Source organism: Taudactylus pleione, unplaced genomic scaffold (genome assembly GCF_031769625.1).
Source record: "Taudactylus pleione unplaced genomic scaffold, aTauple2 ptg000179l, whole genome shotgun sequence".
Lineage (NCBI taxonomy): Eukaryota > Metazoa > Chordata > Amphibia > Anura > Myobatrachidae > Taudactylus > Taudactylus pleione.
The window spans coordinates 13,182,199-13,204,834 of record NW_028284581.1 but is presented as its reverse complement, the minus strand read 5'-3'; the positions used below and the strand labels follow the sequence as shown (position 1 = coordinate 13,204,834).

At 44.8% G+C, this 22,636-nt stretch overlaps 1 protein-coding gene across 1 annotated transcript in view; it reads right to left on the bottom strand.

Annotated features, from left to right (window-relative positions):
- CARMIL1 (capping protein regulator and myosin 1 linker 1) overlaps window positions 1–22,636 on the bottom strand; it is a 390,597-nt gene that overhangs the window by 358,246 nt on the left and 9,715 nt on the right. Inside the window, exon 2 of the mRNA XM_088475876.1 lies at window positions 15,101–15,198. Within this exon, the coding sequence (XP_088332002.1) occupies window positions 15,101–15,198 (98 nt within the window). The remainder of the gene's footprint in view (window positions 1–15,100; window positions 15,199–22,636) is intronic.

The following is a 22,636-nucleotide window of genomic DNA, read 5'->3' as shown; positions in this document are numbered from 1 at the left end:
GTTTATTGTGCAGAAAAAGAAAACCTAAAATAAAATCCTAACCCGTCTGGGCTCTAACTAGTCACAGATTCCCTATCTTATCAGTGGTAGGACTTAATGCCACAACATAGGCATATGCACAGTACTCATTGTCATAATCCACAATGTCTCTTAAAAGGCCTGCTGACTCTTTCCGCAGGTAGTGAGACACTGAGTCAAACCCCTGACAGTTTTATCAACCTCTTACAGGTACAAGTGCTAATTTGCCTGTTTTCAGACTGAAGAACTGAAATGGGCCTAATGGATGGAGCCCACCCTCCCTCTCCATCCATAACCCCAGGAACACTTTATCCGGCTTTTATTAAGGCTCAAATACTATCAAATCTGTTTTGCAATAACAGACATTTTCCTGAGCTCTTAATACCTGGGACAAAAATATTTCACGTGTATGACCTTACCAGTGCTTTTGTCACTAATATATATTATATATATATATATTCATAATCCTCGAACAAGGGGCCTGATTCAGCACGGATCGCAAGTCTGCAATTGCATGCACCCGCACGTATCGAAAATATGCAAATCAATGCGATCGCAGCGAGATCGGAGCACTATAACAAGATGTCTCCAGCTCATAAAGCCACCCACTTCCCATTACATACATCCGCAGCTTGACATGCCTCACAACCTGCGAAGCTTCCTGTTGCCATGCAGAGTTATGGCTGCATATGCTGTCGCTGTGGCTTAATTATGCATGCCCCTGTAACGGTGTTCAAATGCAAAGGAACGCCTTTGTTCCTTTGACCACCTCCCCTCTTCTCCCCCAAACGGCACTTCCTGTCAATCATCTATTTGCGCCGCTGCGTGTCCACTGCGTTCGCATACTTGATCGCAGTGACCGGCTTGCGCACGCGCACTGTGATGCATGCGCAGAACGTGAACATCGATCGGTTGCATGCGTCTGCAGCCTTGCAATCCTTACTGAATCAGGCCCAAGGTCAACGTTTCAGGGCCTCTGGGGACCCAGTCATCAGGACCTAGGAGATGCAAAATTAACAACAAAATTAACAACCTTAGTCTAGCAAGAGGATCCTCTGAAACGTTGAATATACAAGGCTGAATTAAGTGTAATTTACTTGACAAGCTGGAGTGCCGCCATCTCACAACACACACACACATATATATATATATATATATATATATATACGTACGTACGTACGTACGTACACACACACACCGGTTTTTCTGCCCCTCCCCTTTAGAATGGTTGCTTTTGTTCTGTTGCTTATCTGGGGTCTACATTGTTATGGTCGACAATGTAGCAATGTATATTATCCTTGTCCTGGATTGTATCGTACTGTAAGTCACTGGTCAACCTATTTGTTTATGTACTTTGCAAGGCGCTGCGGAACACTTGTGGTGCCATATAAATAAATGATAATAATAATAATGATGATAATGATAATAATAAATAATAATACACACTCCCAGCAGCCAAAACATTAAAACCACCTGAATAATATTATGTAGAGTCCTCTTGTTGTACCAAAAAGTCTCTGACCCATCAAGGCATGGACTCCACAGACATCTGAAGGTGTCCTGTGGTATCTGGCAACAAGACGTTAAAGAATCTGCTGCTAAGTCCTGTAAGTTGCTAGGTGGGGCCTTCCTGGCCCAGACTTGTTTTTATAAGACATCCTACAAATGCTGGATCGGACTGAGGGCCTGATTCAGAGCCGCTCGCAAAAAGCGAGCGCTCGCTCTGAATCAGGGCGGCAGCTTTTTTTTTTTTTTAAACCGACCTCCTGGCCGCTTGTATAGCTGTGGGTGACCACCCACAGCTTTTGCAAGCGGCCAGGTGATGGTCGCGACCATCGGGCTTGCGACAAGACCCTTGTGGGAGGGTCTCGTTCCCGCAAGCCCCAGTGAGATATCGGCTCTAATAGAGCCGAAAGCTCACCACTGACTCACTCAGTGGGGCCGCCCCCAAACGTCAGGCGTTCCTTCGGGAACGCCTCCGTTTGGCCAGCCACACCCCCTGCCCGCCTCCAAACGGGGCGAGCTGTTGATCAACATCGACAGCCGCCCCTCTTGGATGCGAGCGCCGGAGCGAGTGATTTCTCGCGCGTGCGCACTGCCCGGCCATCGATCCGCTTGCGAGCGGGTCTGAATCAGGCCCTGAGATCTGGGGAATTTGAAGGCCAAGTCGACTCTTTGTAATGTTCTTCAAACCATTCCTGAACAATTTTTGCAGTGTGGCAGGGCACATTATCCCACGGAAAGAGGCCACTGCCATCAAGTAATACCGTTGCCATGAAATAATGTACTTTGTCTGCAATAATGTTTAGGTAGGTGGTACGTGTCAAAGTAGTATTCATATGAATGCCAGGACCCAAGGTTCTCCCAGTAGAACATTGCCCGCTTGCCTTCTTCCCATAGTGCATCCTGGTGCCATCTCTATTAAATGACGCATACACACTAGCTGTCCACATGATGTAAAAGAAAACATTATTCATCAGACCAGGCCACCTTCTTCCATTGCTCCATCGTCCTGTTCTGATACTCACATGCCCATTGCAGATATTTTCAGCGGTGGACAGGGGTCAGCATGGACACTCTGACCGATCTGTGGCTAAGCAGCCCCATATGAAGCAAGCAGTGATGCACTATGTGTTCTGACAGATTTCCATCATAAACAGCATTAACTTCTTCAGCGATTTGTGTTGCAGTAGCTCTTTGGTTGCATTGTATTCCTACAAATGTTATTGCTTCACAGATATGCAGTTGCAACAATATATATTTAAAATATTATTTGAAACTAATTTGGTCTATGTGGTTTTATTTTATTTGAGTTTATCAAATTTTGCCCTTTTAAAAATAAGCGATATGGTAAGAACTTACCTTTGTTAACTCCATTTCTACGAGGTCCATAGGGTTCCACAGGTTACCTTGAGGTATAGGTGATGACGTCAGTCACAGGCACCACAGAGTTAACGTTTTCCAGCCTCCCAGGATGCACTGGGGTCCCCCTCCTATACCCCGCCCCCGAGCCAAGGCAAATCAGTTACGTAACAAGCCCCAGGTCGGAGGAGGAGAGGAAAGAGAATAAAGATCTGGAACACACAAGAAACACATTCTCACCAGAAGGAGACGGTACAAACGGTGACCAGATAAAAGCCCATCTGCAGTACAGGTGCGAAAGGGCGGGAGTCCTGTGGAACCCTATGGACCTCGTAGAAATAGAGATAACAAAGGTAAGTTCTTACCATATCTCTTATTTTCTACTGCAGGTTCCATAGGGTATCCACAGGATACCTTGGGAATGTCCCAAAGCAGTATCCTTTAAGGGTGGGGACGCTCCTGTGCTGTAAGGAGAATCCGCTGCCCGAAGAAAGCATCCTGACAGGCGTAGGTATCAAAAGCATAATCACGTATGAACGTATGGACAGATGACCACGTGGCTGCCTTGCAAAGCTGAACCGCTGAGGCGCCACGTCGAGCTGCCCACGAAGGATTCACAGACCGAGTGGAATGAGCCCTGACCGAAATGGAACGGGAAGACCTTCATGAGCATAAAGCTTCAGAAATAGCCAGGCGAATCCATCCTGCCAACGTTTGTTTAGTGGCAGACCAACCCTTCTTCCGGAAGCCATAAAGGACAAACAACGAGTCCGACTTCCGAAAAGAAGCAGTGCGGTCAACATAGATTTTTAAGGCCCGCACCTCATCCAAGGTGGCCTCACCAACCGAAAGGTACGGTGAAGTAAAGGCTGGTACAATAATTTCCTCGTTGATATGGAAACTAGATACCACCTTTGGGAGAAAACCAGGGCGAGTACGAAGCACCGCCCTGTCCCTATGAAAAATGAGAAAGGGAGGTCAACATGAAAGAGCCCCTAATTCTGAGACCCTTCTGGCTGAAGCAATGGCCAGAAGGAATACAGTCTTAGCCGTAAGCCATTTCAAATCCACTGAGCCCAGTGGTTCAAAAGGCGGTCCTTGGAGAGCCCTCAGGACCACAGCCAGATCCCAAGGAGCCACAGGTGGAACAAAGGGAGGCTGTATACGGAGAACACCCTGCATAAAGGTGCGGATATCAGGAAGTGTAGCAATCCTACGCTGAAACCACACCGAAAGAGCAGAAACCTACACTTTCAGAGATGAAAGGCGAAGACCGTGATCCAAGCCCGCCTATAGGAAAGCCAACACTTGGGATATCCGGAACACTTGAAGATCATAGCCTCTAGGGCGGCACCACTCAAAAAACGTATGCCATACTCGATGGTAAATTCTAGCCGATGTAGGCTTCCGAGCTCTTAGCATGGTCTTAACTACAGAGCTGGAAAAAACCCTGGATGATAAGAGGGCTGTCTCAACAGCCACGCCGTCAAAGACAGCCGACTGAGGTCCGGGTAAAGACAAGGACCCTGTGTCAACAGGTCCGGACGTAGAGGCAACTGCAGAGGAGCGTCTATGGAGAGACTTCGAAGGTCTGAGAACCAGTGACGTCTGGGCCACTCTGGAGCTATCAACAAGAGCTTGCCGCCATCCTGTTTGAATTTTCGGATCACCCAAGGAAGAAGGGAGAAAGGAGGGAAGAGATATGCAAACTGGAAGGTCCAGCGGACCGATAGGGCATCTACTAGAAATGCCTCCGTGTGTCTTGTTCTTGACCCGTACACAGGAAGTTTGTTGTTGTGTCGGGAGGCCATGAGGTCTATTTCCGGAAGGTCCCATTTGTCCACCAGGAGTTGAAATACCTCCTGGTGAAGAGTCCATTCTCCCGGATGTATGTCCTGCCGGCTGAGAAAGTCCGCTTCCCAGTTGAGGACTCCCGGGATGAACACCGCTGAGATAGCAGGGAGATTGCCCTCTGCCCAAACTAGAATGCGGGACACCTCCGTCAGCGCTGCCCAACTTCTGGTTCCTCCTTGGCGGTTTATGTAAGCCACCGTGGTGGCGTTGTCCGATTGGACCTGCAAGGGTTTTCCTTGTAGGACCAGTCTTGCGTGATGGAGAGCATTGAACACAGCGTGAAGCTCCAAGATGTTTATTGGAAGTTCCGCTTCTGCCAGAGTCCACCTGCCCTGGAACAAGTGTGGACCCATGACCGCTCCTCAGCCTCTGAGGCTGGCGTCCGTTGTCAAAAGGACCCAGTTCTCCACCCAAAAGGGACGTCCTTTGTTCAGGTGAGTTGTTTGCAACCACCAGGCCAGAGACAGACGGACCTACGGAGAAAGCACCATGGTCTGCGTCTTTATCCGGTGAGGCAACCCAACCCATTTGGACAGGATCAATTGTTGCAGAGGTCTGGAGTGAAACTGGGCATATTCCACCATGTCGAAGAGTGACACCATGGAGCCCAGTAACCTCATCGCCGAGTGAATAGACACTCGGCGGCACTGAAGACAACTCCGTACCTTCGTCTGCAATACAGAGATCTCTACCTCCGTCACAAAGATCCTCTGCTGTTGCGAGTCCAACAAGGCCCCCAGATGGAGAATCCTCTGTGAGGGAACTAGGGTGGATTTCTTCCAGTTTATTAACCAGCTGTGATTCTGCAATACTGAGATTGTCAGCTGTAGATGAACCTGGAGCATCTCTGGAGACCTTGCTAACAACAGAAGGTCATCTAGATAAGGTAATAAGTGGACTTCCTGCATCCACAGGTGAGCCGCCATAACTGCCATGACCTTGGTGAAAACCCGAGGCGCTGTTGCTAGACCAAAAGGCAGAGCCTGGAATTGATAATGTTTGTCGCGTATTGCAAACCTGAGGTATTGTTGATGCGTTAAGACAATGGGCACATGCAGGTAAGCATCCTGGATGTCGAACGACACCATGAAATCCCCAGGCTCCATCGCCAGTATAATGAAATGCAGGGTCTCCATCCTGAACCGAGGCACCCTCAAAGACTTGTTGAGAATTTGAGGTTGAAAATAGTACGGTAAGACCAATTGGGTTTCTGCACCAGAAATAGATTGGAATAGAAACCCATGCCCCCCTGGGATAACGGAACAGGCACTATAACTCCAGCCTGGAGCATAGAGTGCAATACTTTCTGCAATTGCAGGGCCTTGTTCTGATCTGACGGAAGGCCTGTTGTGAGACCACCTCGTGTACCCAAGTGTCCTTGGTAGTCAGGTACCAACACTGGGCGAACAGAAGCAGGTGGCCTCCCACTTTGGGATCCCCCAAAGGGAGGCCCGGGCCGTCAGGCCGACGGCTTGTCGTCAGACCTGGTGGCCGGGCGTCTTGTACTCTAAGCTAGTTTCTTGGGTTTGGTAGACTTTGTGGACCCAGCCTGTCTTGGAAAAGACTGTGCTTTGGACCTACCCTGGGGCCTGTGGGGCCAAAAGAACAAAGTACCCGACCTTGACTGGACTGGAGCCGATGGGAGACACGCAGACTTGGCTGCGGCCAAAGTAGCCACAATCTTGTCCAGATCAGGGCCAAACAGGACCTGTCCATTAAACGGCAAACATTCCAAGCCCTTCTTGGAATCGGCGTCCGCCTTCCAAGAACGCAACCATAGGTTGCGACGAGCGGCCACAGCTGCAGATGAGATTCTGGAGGTGAGGAGACTGATATCCAAGGCTGCCTCATTAATGTAAGTAGCCAAATCTCTGAGATTACCGACTAACTCTGCCTGCTCTGCAGACGAGTCAGAGTCCAGAGATGCCTCCAAACTGTCAGTCCAGCGCTCCATGGCTCTGGCCACCCAACACACAGCCATAGCCGGTCTGGACGCCCCTCCAGCAAGGGAATAAATGGACAAGGCAAATTTCAACCTTGCGATCCGTAGCATCCTTTAAGGAGGACATGGGTAATGTAGCACTTCATACTAGGCATGTCACATGAGAATACACCTGCTGAGGAGATTCCCACTTAGATAAATAATTATCCGCAAATGGGTATGCAAAAACCAGGCCCGCTGAGAGCCGCGGCGGGCCCAGGTATTAGGGGGTGTGGCCTAATCACGCGCGCTGGGAAGGGGGGCGCTCTGATCCCCCTCAGCCCAGCGCAAAGCCAGGGGAGACACGATCAGTGTGATCGCTCCCCCTCAGAGGCATAGGAGACTGCTGTGGCTGCTGTGAGGGAGGGGGGGGCGGGCGGAGCCAGCCGCCGCCGGGCCCCTCATGAAGCCCGGGTCGGGTAATCTGTACCTGCCCCCCCCCCCCCCTCTCAGCGCCCCTGGCAAAAACCAAACATTTTTGAGGCTGGTACCGTTTACTCTGATTTTTCCATGCCTCCTCTAAATGATCCACTAGCTGACCAGAAAGAGGAAAAACTGTGGCATCACCCTTAACATCTTTAAAGAAGACGTATTTAGATTTAGCCACGGGGGGATTGTCATCCTCAATAACAAAAGCCGTACGGACAGCACGTATTAGGCCAGGTATATAGACCTTAGACTTAGAATCCGTTTATTTAGTACGGATGGGCTCCTGGTCAGAAAGGTCAAATATCTCACCATCATCAGACGACACATCATCCTCATCATATTGAGCAGGCTGAGATGGTAATGGACGCTTATGCGGCCACAAAGATGACTCCCCCTGTAAAACGTCCGACAGGTGTTGCACCGAAGTGGACAAGGAATTAACCCACGCAGGCTCTTGTGAGACCTGGGGGGGGTGACAGCGGGAGACTCTGGGGTACCACTAACTGTCTGGGGAACCCCTGCATAGGAGACGACACCATAGATTGCTGTGAAAACCCCATTTGGAGAAATGCAGGGGGCGTCGCTAGCTGACCCACAAGAGTTGAAAACGCCTTAGCAAAACAAGCCCAGGGCGGCTTTTGCAACGGCGCAGTGACCGAAATCGGGCGTAAAAGTAAATAACACGCCCTACATAACCCATCAAAGTTACCGTCACCCTCTGCTAATGGTACGTTACATATAGTACACTTAAGCTGGAGAGGGAAGTCACGTTCACTCTCAGACATGATGAGTGTAACGGAGCTGTATGTGACACACCTCACAGGTAAATACTTGTACAGTGAGGCAATAAGCACCCTGCAACACCGCACCGCAAGGGCTTTAGCAGAGGAAGTCAGGGATAGTAAAATGGCTGACAGAGAAAGTGAAAGTACAGACAGCAGCGCTAGCAAGTAGTCACATACAATGCAGAAGAATCCCTGCACTAACAGCGCTTAGTCAACTACACAGACACAAGTCTGGTAGGAAAACAGCGCTACATACACTGACCTTTTTTACGGAGAAGAGGTATGCAGGGGGACCCGGACCACACAGCCACCGGTATCGGTTTCCAGCAGCGCTTGCCAGTTCTTTGAAGATGGCCGCCGAGGAGCAGAGAGGAGCGCTGCACACACAGGCACAGACCGCTGTGGAGAGGCCGTGTGCAGCGGGGGAGGCGCTGGCTGTGAACAGGGAAGGCGCGCTCCCCCGGCTTGGAATTAACCCCTGGGACACCGGATGAGTTTGCCGCACAGCCGCGGCCCCCTGTCCCAGGGGCATAGTGGAAGCGCAGGTTAAAACCTGGCTCCACGCTGCAGCCAGTCCCCAGGGAGCCCCCTTGCTCGGTGAATTTTGGATTATTTTGCCGGCTGGGACCCACCGCGAGACCTCGCCGCTTACGTGCCCCTTGGATCCGGCCACAGTCCAGATATCCGGGGTCATCGCTAGCTGTGACCCCAGATACCTACCAGCATCCCCGGATCGGTACCGGCGTTCTGGTACCGGCGGGGTGTAGGAGACAGCATGGACGTCAGTAGTGACAGTCCATGCTGTACACTCAGATGTGCAGCTACAGCTGCATTTAGAAAACTTCAGGGGCCATAAAAGCCCTCCTCTGTAGAAGGTGCTCCGACTCTAAGCCAGGCAACAACGAAACAGATTTGCCTTGGCTCGGGGGCGGGGTATAGGAGGGGGACCCCAGTGCATCCTGGGAGGCTGGAAAACGTTAACTCTGTGGTGCCGGTGACTGACGTCATCACCTATACCCCAAGGTATCCTATGGATACCCTATGGAACCTGCAGTAGAAATTCACAGTTCGGATCTCCAATATGACCATTCCACCCCATTTCCATTTTTCTCTTCTGTTTTCAATACAAACGATTGAGGAAAAAAGAATACACTGGTTTGGCATCTCTCTTGCAAAATTAGATTAAGCTTCTAACTACAGGTTGGGTATCCCATATCCAAAATGCTTGGGACCAGGGGTATTTTGGATAACGGAATATTCTGTATTTTGGAATATTTGCATACCGTAATGAGATATCTTGAGAATGGGACCCAAATCTAAACACAGAATGCATTTATGTGTTATATACACCTTATACACACAGCCTTCAGGTCATTTTATACAATATCTTTAAAAATGTTGTCCATAAAAAAAAAAAGTTTGTGTACAGACATGAAATTCATTTATGTTTCATATACACCTTATACACACAGCCTGAAGGTTAATTTGTACTGTATTTTAATAATTTTGTGCTTCAAACAAAGTTTGTGTATATTGAACCATCAGAAAGCAAAGGTTTCACTTTTTCAGTCATGCTAAAAATATTCCGTATTTCGGAATATTCCATATTTCGGAATATTTGGATATGGGAGACTCGACCTGTACTTAGCTAGTAGGTAGCCAACTTCAGAGGGAACACTGATTGACAAAAGATACTGAAAGGGGGGTGGAAAAAGTTTAATATCTGGCAACTAGGCATGTAAATACATTTGTTATCTGCCAGGGCTACTACATAATATGTTAGATCATGATATTTATTATACAGCACCTACATATTATGCAGAGCTAGAGAACATATTTGTCATTCAAATCAGTCTACTTACTAATTATTGGTGCAAACTACAAATCTGTATGGTTGCATATCATGGCAATGCATATTATTAGCGCCATAAATTACCAATCCAGGGCTCCTCTTGGAACCCCAGCACCTCTACAAGGGTTTTCTCTTCTACAATGGCAGGCTAGCACTTCCGGGAAAATGTCACGCCAGGTGTGCAGAGTAGTTTGTACATGCAAGGATAAATCAAAGTCATCCGGACATCGCTCTTCCCTATTGCTGTGTATTGGTTTAAGCTATCTCAGGATAAAGCAAAGCAGCTACTTTTCTGCAGCAGTAATGTACTAAATCACAAATACAAGTGACTTCAGCAATCAATAACTATGCTCTAAACAAGTTAAAAAAAATGAAATATACAATTGTAGACAGTATAGAAAAGAAATGACAACATTTACGAACACTCAGTGACTCAGAATGAATAACTTCCTGAAGGCAGAAGTTTACACTGTGCCTCATTACAGGTAATGATTAATTCTACTTCTACTTAATACTTCATGCTCTATGAAATGTCAGTGAATTCTAGGCAAAGCAGCGCTACAATTCCACCACTCCAGGAAGGTATAACGGAGATGTCCAGCTCACACCTAGAGGGCCTGATTCAGAGGTGGATACAGTTTAATGTCGGACTCAAGCGGATGATTTTTTCCGACTGCGCATGTGTTCCGATGGTTCCCATCAGGGGACGCACAGCGAATTTGGGTACATAGAGGTGGAATTTCAGTGGGCGTATCTGGGTGGTAACAAGGAGTGGCTGGCCAGATGTGGGCATGCCGCGGTCAGGGACTGCAACTTTTTCCTCAGTTGCACCGATTACAGCGGCCATGTTCAGACGGACATTTTGAACCTCCCTATGGCTGGTGCAGTGTTCCATGGTGCAATCAGTGGTGCGACTTTTTACGCAAAGCAACGCTTTGCCGGCTGTGGCAATAGCATAGAGACGCAGTCATGCTGCAGAGAAAGTCGCGTCGGCATTAGCGTCCACCTCTGAATCAGGCCCAAAGTCTCTTTAACAATAGGTTTCCTTTACCAGGTGTCTAAGTATCACGATTGGCGCAGTGACATTTTCTTATGCTATAGATAGCCATGTATTATTTGCTGGGGACTAGTGACCCCGTTTTTTGTTTTATTGGGGGGATTCCAGCTCTATGCTGACCAGTTTGGCTGGTTACCATTATGTTAGGGGGACTCCCAAACTATGAAATCCACTCCCAAACTCTAACACTTTCATTCAGCCTCACAGCCTTTAAACATACTCTTTTTTTTCATTCAGGTCTACCACCCCCAACTCTATACCTTACTATAGAGGTTCCCAAAATCGGCTCTCAAGGCACCCTAACAGTCCAGGTTTTAAGGATAACCATGCTTGGGTACAGGTGACTTAATTAGTACCTCAGTCTTTTAATTTAACTATCTGTGCTTAACCATGGATATCCTTAAAACCTGGATCATTTGCATGCCTTGAGGACAGAGTTTAGGAACATCTGCCTTAATAGACTGCATAAGAAAAATAAGTTTTGATCAGGTTAATCAGTGGTTATCGGGATTCCCCAAAGTACAATACAAAATAAGAATGAAACAAAAAAAAGAGATAGAGCATTATTATTAGGCACAACTGAATAATAACGGACGGACAACGAGGGTGTAAATGTCAGACAGAGTTTAGCGGACGTAGCAGGGGTGGGGGCGGACAGATTGACCCTGGTCTTTTTAATATTGACACCTGGCAGGTAAGCTCCACGGGGTTCAGCGCTGTGTATCACACCTGCTGCAGCTGGGACACAGCAATCAGCACCTCCCTTCTGTATCTGCCCACCCCCAGCCTCCCATTGGCTAGTTACACAGTTACATTCTTTAGTCCGACACTAGGCCAGTGCCCTCATCAGTCCCGGTAGTTCGGCTCTAGGCCTGTGAGCGTCTCCAGACTTTACTGTTTGCAGAGTGTGGAAGAGTTGTCTGACTCCCACACTTTCCCTAATTGCATCCTCATTCTCTCGCGTGTAAGGTTGACTGGCCCCACATGTTTCACACTCCTCCCTTTAGGATTTAGAGGCCAGTCGGCTTAGATAGGAAAAGTACCCCTATATATTCTATTATAGGAAGATCTGGGACTCCTGTACACTGTGATTTACTTGTGTATCAAAATATTGTATTCCCTGGTTGGTAGTAAGGTTAGCATTGTAGTGCACCACACATATAGTTAGTTTGCTTCTGTTATTACACTAGGTCCAGTTGGTTTAGGAGCTGTATGTGTAGATTTAGTAAATAGCAGGGTGGGCACTCCAGTAGGGTTAATAAAACGGACAGTTGTGTGGGAAGCGTGTCCCTCTTTTATAGACCGCTGACGCTGGTCCTGGTGGCAAGAACAGAAGTGGTGAGTTTCCTTCCTATATCTCTTCCTTCGGGGCGCCAGTGGGCCTTACACTTTGGTGTAAGGTTGTAGTACCACCTAGTTTGCAGATACTTATAGGTCACACAATGAATCTGAGGCCAAAGTGTGCTAGGGATGATCATCCCTGGCAAAGTTGTCTCCTAATAAGCATGGGTGCCCAACCGTGAACAGAGAGCGCCCCAAATTCTAACATGTCAACATTTCATCATTGTCTACATGATGAATGTCGACATAGCCAATGTCGACATTAAGACTGTCGACATATCATACCACACCTGTGCAGAGGCTTTGCCAAGTGATAGATAAAGCAGTTTAATGGGTGACTTGATGCTCACTGCATCTGACCACCATGGTCTGCAAAAGTGCTATAGCAAATATATAGAAAATCAAGCAGCACCGGATAGTTATTATTCCAATTAAAAACAAACAGCCATAAAGTGAATTACTCCTATTTTAATAATAATATATTATTATCACTTGCTGACATTGTCAACATCATATGAGAACTAATAATTAATATTTTCATACTGTCATATTAAACCAAAAAGACACACCAGATAAAATCCTGTTTTAATGAAGAATATAAAAAATGTGATTTTATTCTAATAGTTGCATATTGTGAGTGCCCATTTATACTTGTCCTCTTCTTTTGTAACATTGATTTTACTCTTGGGATTACCTCTACCAATAAAATAAAACACAAAACGCCATAGCTTTAATCTAGCACTGCCATACTCTGGTCTTTAGATTTAGGAAAAAGCACCTACTGGGGTTACTGCAGTGGGCCCGCTAATCCACTAGGACTTGTAAACAGTGAAGTTGCAGTCTAAGGGTGGGTATATACTAGGACGATATCTGCACGATATGTCGTTTCCAGCCAAATTGGAACAACATATCGTGTGGATCGTACAGTATGTACACCAGATTACACGGGTTGTATAATGTTATCATCTGGTTGGCCGTGCAGCATGGCTAATCAAAAGAGATCGTGTACGATGTGATGAAGTTCAATGACGGATGGAATTAGATATCGTTCCGTCGTTCATAGGAATGCACAGTGTTTACGAGCAATCTCGCTTAGTCTGCGATTAAGAGAATTCATTCCGACCATCGTGCCAATTGCCTGTCGTCCTAGTATGTACCCGGCCTAACCCTGCCACATTCCTCTAGGTCACTGCAGTGTCTCTTCCCCAGCCCCAAAAACCACAAGATAAGGATTTGCATATCATGCATAATTCATATTTTTGTTTTTGCAAAAATGTACATATGTGAGACATTTCCCGCATCAGTTCATAAGGGTGATGTACAGTACTATACATTTCAGAGCCAGGCCATCACTGAATCCACTATAATTTACAGCCATGGTTAGTAGTAGGGGGTATGAGGCATACAGGACCTTGATCAGCCATCTCAATCATATGGTTTCTAAATGTTAATCTTATGGAGCGTACACACGGTCAGATTTGTCAGACTTGTCAGATTTGTCAGATGAACGACTGAACGATTAAACGATTTGAACGATTTGGACGATTTGACCAAAGTTTTGAACGATTTGAACGATTTGGACGATTGAACGATTTTTGACTGTATTAAAATGAATGGAATCGTCCAAGTCTGACTGCAAACCCATCAGATGTCAGATATCGTTATCTGACAAACGGGAACGCGCATCGTTGATCGTCCATCGTTCAGGCATGTCAGATATGAACGATTTTCCTTCAGATATGAACGACTGAACGATTTTTAAATCGTTATCGTCCATATCTGAAGAAAAAATCTGATCGTGTGTATGCACCATTAGAAATGAACACCAGATGTGATGACAAAAGTTGAAAAGAGTCACATTTAGGTTAAATTTCCTATAATGTGTAACAGTATAACCTGCATAAAGATGATCAAATCCACCTCTTTTTCTAGTATCTAATCCACATGGTCTAGAATCTCTAACTACATGAATTATCCACTGTTTTATGCTCAATTATACTCTCAATTACCTTCTCATATCCTAAATGCTCATTTGACAACCAACAGTTTAATGAGGCCATTCTCCTAACAGAAACCTTCTTCACATCATCTCTCTTCTTTTCTTGCACCACTTTTCCTAACCAGTACCTGTGATTTACATTTTCCATTCCTTGCCATGCAAGTACTAACGTTCATGCTTGTTACAGAGCTGAGATGCCCCTTAGTACAATGCAACTCTAAATATGAATGGCTAGATTTCATTTCAGCCTTGCCAAAAAAAAAAAAAAGTTTGTAAACATACGAGTAACACCATGTTTGTAAGTCTGCATTTCCATGCCAACAAACTGATAATAAAAAACAGTTCTAGAGCAACAAGCCTAAAATGAGGCTGGTTATTCCTGGACCAGCTGGTTCGTCACAGAAAAAGCCCTAATGGGTAATAACTGAAACCATAATAATAGTCTTCATTCTAGCACCCTGCACCTGTCACAACCCGTGCAGTTCTTCTTTCCTGCTTGGGGTGGTCGCACTCTGATCTGGTGCTTTTAGCACAGTCAGTTGATGCAACAAACTTCTGATATACATATCATAGTGTGCTAGAAGCACCAGAACAGAGTGTGATACCCCAGGCAGAAATGAGGAACTGCACAGGTTGTGACAGGCTAGAATGAAGACTAAATAATATGTAAATAAAAATCACTTAGAACAATACTTAAAATTCACTCATATAAACTATATTTGCAAATGCTTCTTTCAGGTTCTTTACAACCTTTCCAGAATGCAAACAGGGCCTCTGTCAATGCAGCTCTCAGGTCCTTGGTCTTAAGCCCTTCTGAAGTTGCTGTAGTAGCACCAATCGTATATGTGAAAAGTCACAGGCAACAAAACCTTAAATCACAATAAATTCTAACAAAAATCAGCAGTATTTTCACATTACATACCAGCACTTTGTTTTCAACCTTGTCTCCCTTGATCTCAAGTTTCACCTTCTTCCGCACTGCAATCTTAATTTTTCTTCCAATCACATCTCGGATGCTCTCTGAAATAAGAATTCAATAGCAGCTCAAAACATTTTCTTTTAAAAATGTTATGTAATATAAATTATTTATAATGCAGACAGCAGATTTGTCTAAAAATACGGTGTGGTACAAGTACAGCAACGGATCTTAAATTGTTACAGAGTAGTGACATCTGCAGTATATGTCAATGGTTAGGACAGATTTAATAAACGGTGCACACATCCACTTGCAGACCAAACAACGATTGTAATCGTGCAGTCCTTTGATAGTCTGTGCTGTGCCTACACTGAACGAGTAGTCATTCAGTGTAGGCACATCAATCATCCTCTAACATGCTTAACCTGATGTTATCGTCAGGTTGTACAGCATGTTCGGCCGATGATTGTTGTCAGAAACCACCAGCGGGAGCGCGCATTGCTGGTTGTTTCCGACATTAATGTGCCCGATTAATGCACGATTCATGAGCGATTGAAAGATAACGTTATCGTTCAATCGCTCAGAGAAATAGTCTACTGCAGTGGTTCTCAAACTCGGTCCTCAGGACCCCACACAGTTCACTTTTTGCAGGTCACCCAGTAGGTGCACAGGTGTATTCATTACTCACTGACACATTTTAAAAGATCTACAGGTGCAGCTAACTATTTCACTAGTAATTATGTAAGGAGACCTGCAAAACATGCACCGTTTGGGGTCCTGGGGACCGAGTTTGAGAACCTGTGGTCTAGTGGATGTGTGTCTTTAAGGAAGGCAAGCATTGTCAATGAGTAATCATACTGTTATCTAAAATATTTGTTTTTTTTTTCCCTCAGTCATTGCTAGGATGAATTCCAACTAGGTTCACTCAACTTTAGTTTCCTTATTTCTTTATTAGAATCTTAGGAGAATCAGAAGTTTGAATAAATTGTCAGTGCATGTTTATGTTTTTGAACAATGACAATAAATGTATTAGATCCACAGCATCCATTTTGCTAGTAGAAGACACTCCATAGCAGCGGCTGACCAGCCACATCAATCGTGTTTGAATTCTACGGCGTGAAAAGACATCCCATGAATGCTCGCAGTTAGGGTGCCATAAGTTTAGTAAGGGGGAGGAAATGTATCAGCTTTCAAAGGATAACTTATTTCCGATTACATTTATCTGCTCTTAATACATTATATACATAGACAATGAGGGGAATTCAATTAGAGGCGAAGTTTTCGCATGTCCGACTTTTCGCTTCATTCGCCTGTTTCAGAGGCAAATTTATTCCGTGCTTGTCCCCGCTTTTCGCCTAATTCAATTGCAAAACAGGCGAAAACGGAAATAGGCGAATGCGGAATAGGCGAAAAATACTGAAAGAATTGGGGAAATCAGTCTGTACCCCAGAAAAAGATGCACTAACATAGGAAATTAATATAGATGTGTACTAATAGCCCTAATAAAACTATTTTGCGTACTTAAGTTATGTAAATTGCTTGTTATTAGCGTCTTTCTAAAAGTGGTGAAGAATAGCATTAAACAGTATTTTTGGTGAAAATAAGCAGTCCTGTCAAATTTGGGGTACTTGAAAATGGGTGCTAGCATATTTTTAATGTCTCTAAAGTGAACTTTTTAAAAGTGTGAAAAATCCACCTGCTATCCCAAAAGCACCTGACCCATCCTTGGGGACCCCCAAGAAGTCTATTTCGCTACTTTTTATGTGTATCCCCCCACTTTTTAAATTTTCACCCCAAAAATGACATGTCTTTTTTGGGGTGTTCTTAGGTTTTTGTTTCTGTTTTTTTTGCAGATTTGTCCTTTAGGGGGTTATCCCAAGGGTTCAGAGTTGTTTCCCCACGTTTGCACCCCAAAATAAAGATTTTACATTTCTTTTCACCTGCTATTGATTGGAGAATCTTTTTTGGAGAATTGTTTCCGCTTAGGCGAAATTGTCCTGGAATTGAATTTGGCGAATTTTTTTTAAGCAAAATTTTCACAAAAAAACAGGCGAATATGGCTTTTCGCCTCTAATTGAATTCCCCTCAATGTCTTTAAAAAACAATTAACAAGATGTTACCAGGTGGTTTACAGCTGTCCAAAATCAGAATTAAAAATGACCAAATATAGAATAAAAAAAAATTACAGTAGGTGTATAGTTATAAAATGGAGGACATTTACTTTTTAAAACTAATACACTTCTTTTTTTCAGCAGTTACATATTGATAAACTTCATATAACACCAGCAAATTTATACTTTTGGTAACTGGGTACACACTATAAGCTATATTGTACGATATATTGTTCCAACATGGATCGGAATGATATATCATATGGATTGTAATTGTATAGTGTGTAATGCATGATTGCGCGTGCACGGCGGTCGTTCATCGCATCATCCCATCTGTGATGCAGTTAAATGCAGCATGTAACGATGCATTGCGCCATTGTACACCAGATCGTGCTGTGTGTAAAGCGAGCAATGTATCGTTACATCGCATTGCACCGTTGGCTGGGTACACATCGTATAGTGTGTACCCATCTTTACTAAAGGACATGATAAAGATAACCAGGAAAAAAACAACTGTTACTTCTGCATCCTGGTGTTCCTTGGTCTAGAGCAGGGGTGGGCAATGGCCCTCCAGCTGTTGTTGAACTACAAATTCCAAATTCTAGCATGGCAAATCCCAAATAGCAAAACTCTGGCAGGGCATGCTGGGATGTGTAGTTCTACAACACCTGGGGGGGCCGCTTATTGCCCACCTCTAGTCTAGAGAAAAATCCAGACCAAAGGTAAGCGGAAGAGCAGAACTTCTGCCACTACTGGTTCAGAATACTAGATGCTACCGTGACAATTAGAGAACTGATTCAACATAAATAAATCAATAAAATGAGAATTGTTCCAGAACAAAGGATTAAAAGAAACAAACAAAAAAAAAAACCAGTTAATATATGGCCGTTACTATACTTCTATATACTGTGTTTTATTCAGATTTTATATACAAAAAAATTAGAAAATTATTTTCAACATTCATTGTATTTGGAATATAGTATTTTCAATAAAAACATTCTTGGGAAAAAAAAAATGGCCATGTATAAAAAGGGCAGCCTTAATAAATGAATATTAGGCTGTTAGCTAATTAAGCAGCGACCCAGACTGACACAATAGATTTAATCACATAGAAATGGTACATTCATTGGATAAATCTCAGTTAAACAAATGCTAAAGGGAATCGGTATGAAATACCGCCGGCCGCCGGTTCGATTCCCGGCATCGGCAGGCCGACAGAAGCAGAGTTCCCGGCAGCGGAAGCCCGACAGTGCTGGAAATCCCGATCGTCCCTAAGGTAAGTATAAACTAACCTAACCTGACGGGGGAAAGGAGCGATCTATATGAAATAGATAGAGGGGGATGTGATAGAGAACAGGGGGGGTAGAGAAAAAGGAAAGGAAAAGGGATTAGGAGGAAATCAGTTGGGGGTGTAAGCTTGAGTCCACTATTAGGTTCCTAAAATTCATCTAATGTGTCATTGTTTAATTATTTTAAATGGATGTGTGTACTGCACATATCTCTATAGTTTATCTTCTCCAGAATACACATCTACTACGTAATGCTGTTTCCTTCTGTGTAAATGTATGTGAGTTTGTTAATATTATCGGTTGGTCTAGCTACCATTCTAATCAATATGGTAGTGTGAGATTTCTCAAATTTATTTTCTCTGAATGTATAATTCTATTTATCAGTCCGTGTGCTGGACATTTCATACAATATGGTAGTGTATAGTATCTACTGTATATAGCTTTGCCATATGAATTTTTGGTTCTATGTTATCCTGTTGTTAGGTCCTCTCTACCACTAATTCTTGGATGACATTCTACCCCTTATAGATATTCTACATATTTTAATCTAAAGTTTAAAGTACATTCCCCATTTAGATCTGGTCTGGGATCACATTATCTCGTAAGTATGCTGTTATTGAAATCTACATTCAAGCCCTTTGGAGTCATTGTTTTTAAAGGGGAAGATTCATTTCATCGCTTGCTTATCTAGATTATCTGAGTGGTTGCCACCCCTCCAGTTCCTGCATGGTTGTTCTATTGCTATGAAGAACAAATCTGATGGATTCGAATCATGCACCTCTTTGATTGTCATACCCGATTTTTATGTTACAGATGTGTTTGTGCTCATCGTTCACACCTTTGCAACATGATATCTGGCCATAGGGAAACGTAAGGCATATTTCACCATGCGGAAAGAGGCACCCTAAAGGAGCCTTCTTACTTCACCTAATACAAGCCTATTCAAGTGACAGGAGTACTCTGTCCTGGACATTATACTTTCCATTTAAGGAGCATTGTGACTCCTTACTTAATATATTAGATTAAATATCTTATTTTATATATACACAACTTCTCATGTATTTTTTGTAATACACCATTTAAGGTTAGCGCTGGTCACAAAACCCAATTTAAAATAATACTTACCCTCCGAGTCTGGACAACTCGTGTGCCCAGCAGCTTCCGATAAAATAGTGGGAAACACTGTAGCGCTTGTGTATTCATACCTTAGAGAACTACAAATGTTAAAGGGGCACATATTCCCTGAATAGCACCCCACTACAAAATAAAAAAAATCTGCAAATCATACAGGATGTTCCCCCAATAATACAGGCTTAAAAAAGGACACCAAAATCAAATAGGAGATTGTGAGAAAAAAAAAAAAAAAAGAGTAGAAAGCATAGCTGGAACAAAGATAGGAAAAGTGGGGCATATGTCTCAGGTGCTGTGGAATAGTTGCAGGGCCTTCCGGAGTGTACCCATTTTTTTTATTTTGCCTCTTGTCTGTAACATACACTACTGTATTATGTTCTCCAGGGCAGCCTGCCTGTTGCGGACTGGCAATATTTCTGGGATGGTTGAATGCACAATGGTCACCAACAAATGGTGCAGGGACAACATGTGGGGTGTCAGGGAATTAGTTGGTAAAGTGGGGTGAAACAAAAATGTCTTGTCAGAAAAGAAAGACAGAATTGAGAGAATAAATGGAAAAAAAAAAAGTAATAAAGGGGAGAAAAGACAGCTAAAATGAGGGACCTGAACAGAGAAAAAAAAAAGAACTAAATCAGGGTAGGGAAAAAGTGTTAATGGAGTGAAAATAAGAGTTATGTTATAACATACGTTCGTTAACTCTTTTTCTTCGAGGTCCATGGGGTCCACAGCAAGTACGTTGGGGTATGTGGTGATCTAGGCACCAAACAGTTAAAACAAGCTCTCAGCTCCCAGGATGCGCTGGGTCCTCCCCACATATACCCCGCCCCCGGCTACGGGCAATCAGTTTGTTACAAAGCCCAAGCAGGAGAAGGCAAAGGATAGGAAGGAAGAACCCTTGTTCTCTAGACCATTCTTTCACAGAAGAGGGAAATCAGAGAGATACAAAAGATTACCCCATAATACCACGTGCGTTAGGGTGGGTGTCCTGTGGACCCCATGGACCTTGAAGAAAAAGAGTTAACGAAGGTATGTTATATACCATAACTCTTAATTTCTTCTTCGGGGTCCATAGCAAATATGTTGGGGATGTCCCAAAGCAGTTCCCCTAAGGGTGGGGACGCTCCTGTGTCTCAGTAGAAAGGAGAATCCTACGCCCGAAGGAAGCATCCTGAGAGGCAAAGGTGTCAAATCCATAGAACTTGACAAAGGTGTGGACGGAAGACCACGTGGCTGCCTTGCATAATTGTTCTGCAGAGGCACCCCAGCGAGCCGACCACGAAGGTCCCACTGACCGTGTAGAATGTGCAGTTACCGGATCTGGCACCACCAGATCGCCCTGAGTGTATGCCTGAGATATTGCCATACGAAGCCATCTAGCAAGAGTCTGCTTATTGGCTGGCCAGCCACGCTTATGTACGCCATACAGCACAAAAAGTGAATCTGACTTCTTCAAGTCGTTGGTGCGATCCACATAAATACGTAGCACACGGACAACATCCAGAGAAGCCTCCCCTACCGAAAGGCCTGAAGTCTGAAAAGCTGGGACCACAATTTCTTAATTTATATGAAAATGCGATACCACTTTAGGAAGATATCCCACCCCAGTACTGCTCTATCCTGATGGAATATCAAAAAAGGAGAGCGTACAGAAAGAGCTGCCAAATCAGAGACCCTACGGGCAGAGGCGATAGCAAAAAGAAAAACTGTCTTTGCCGTCAACCACTTGAAGTCTACTGATTTCAGGGGTTCAAATGGGGGAGCCTGTAAAGCCCTGAGAACTAATGTCAAATCCCACGGGGCTACCGGGGGAACAAAGGGCGGCTGAACCCTTAGAACACCCTGAAAAAATGTCCTTACATCAGGTAGTGGGGTGATCTTCCGCTGAAACCAAACTGAAAGTGCCGAAACCTGAACTCTCAGGGAGGCCAGATGGAAACCCGCTCTAAACCAGTCTGAAAAAAAGAAAGCTCTCAAGAGACCCTAAACATTTTAGGGTCATATCTTCTCAGTTCACACCACTGAAAAAACGAGTGCCAAATTCTATAATAAATCTGGACAGAGGAAGGTTTTTCGTGCCCTCAACATTGTCCGTATTACAGAATCCGAAAAACCCTTTGATGGCATGGCTTTGAAGCCTCCGTCCTAAAGACAAAGACAGACGAGGAAGATCCGGGTACAAGCAAGGCCCCTGTATTAACAGGTCCCGCCTTAGAGGAAGAGGCCACAGAGTGTCTATGGAGAGACTGTAGATCGGTGAACCATCGGATCCTTGGTCCTGGACCCGTAACTGGGCACCCTGTGGTTGTGCCTTGAGGCCATGAGGTCCATTTCTGGAAGACCCCATTTGTCCACCAAGTTCTGAAATACTTGTGGATGAAGTGCCCACTCTCCAGCGTTTACATCCTGCCGACTCCGGAAGTCCGCTTCCCAATTTAGGACCCCTGGTATGAACACGTCCGATATTGCCAGAAAGTGACGTTCTGCCCAGACAAGAATTTTTGATACTTCTGCCATGGCCCCCGACTCCGACTCCGTGTGCCTCCCTGATGATTGTGGTATGCTATCGTGGTGACATTGTCAGATTGTACCTGTACAGGCCTGCCCTTCAGTATTCTCCGAGCCTACTCCATCGCTCTGAATACTGCCCTCAGTTCTAGGACATTATGGACAGAAGACTCTCTGCCTTCGTCCATCTTCCTTGAAAAGTCTGCTGACCCGTCACCGCCCCCCAGCCGTGAAGACTGGCATCGTCGTGAGGAATGCCCAATCTGGAATCCAAAATGGGTGACCTTGATTGAGATGGCACATTCGCAACCACCACGACAGGGACAACCAAACCTCTGGTGAGAGATGGATCATCTGAGATTTTATTGAGCAGTACTTCCCATTCCAGAGCAAGAGGATCAACTGCTGCAATGGTCTGGAGTGAAATTGGGCATAATCCACCATGCTGAAGGTGGACACCATCGACCCTAGCACCCGCACTGCTGACAGCACAGACACCAGCCTGT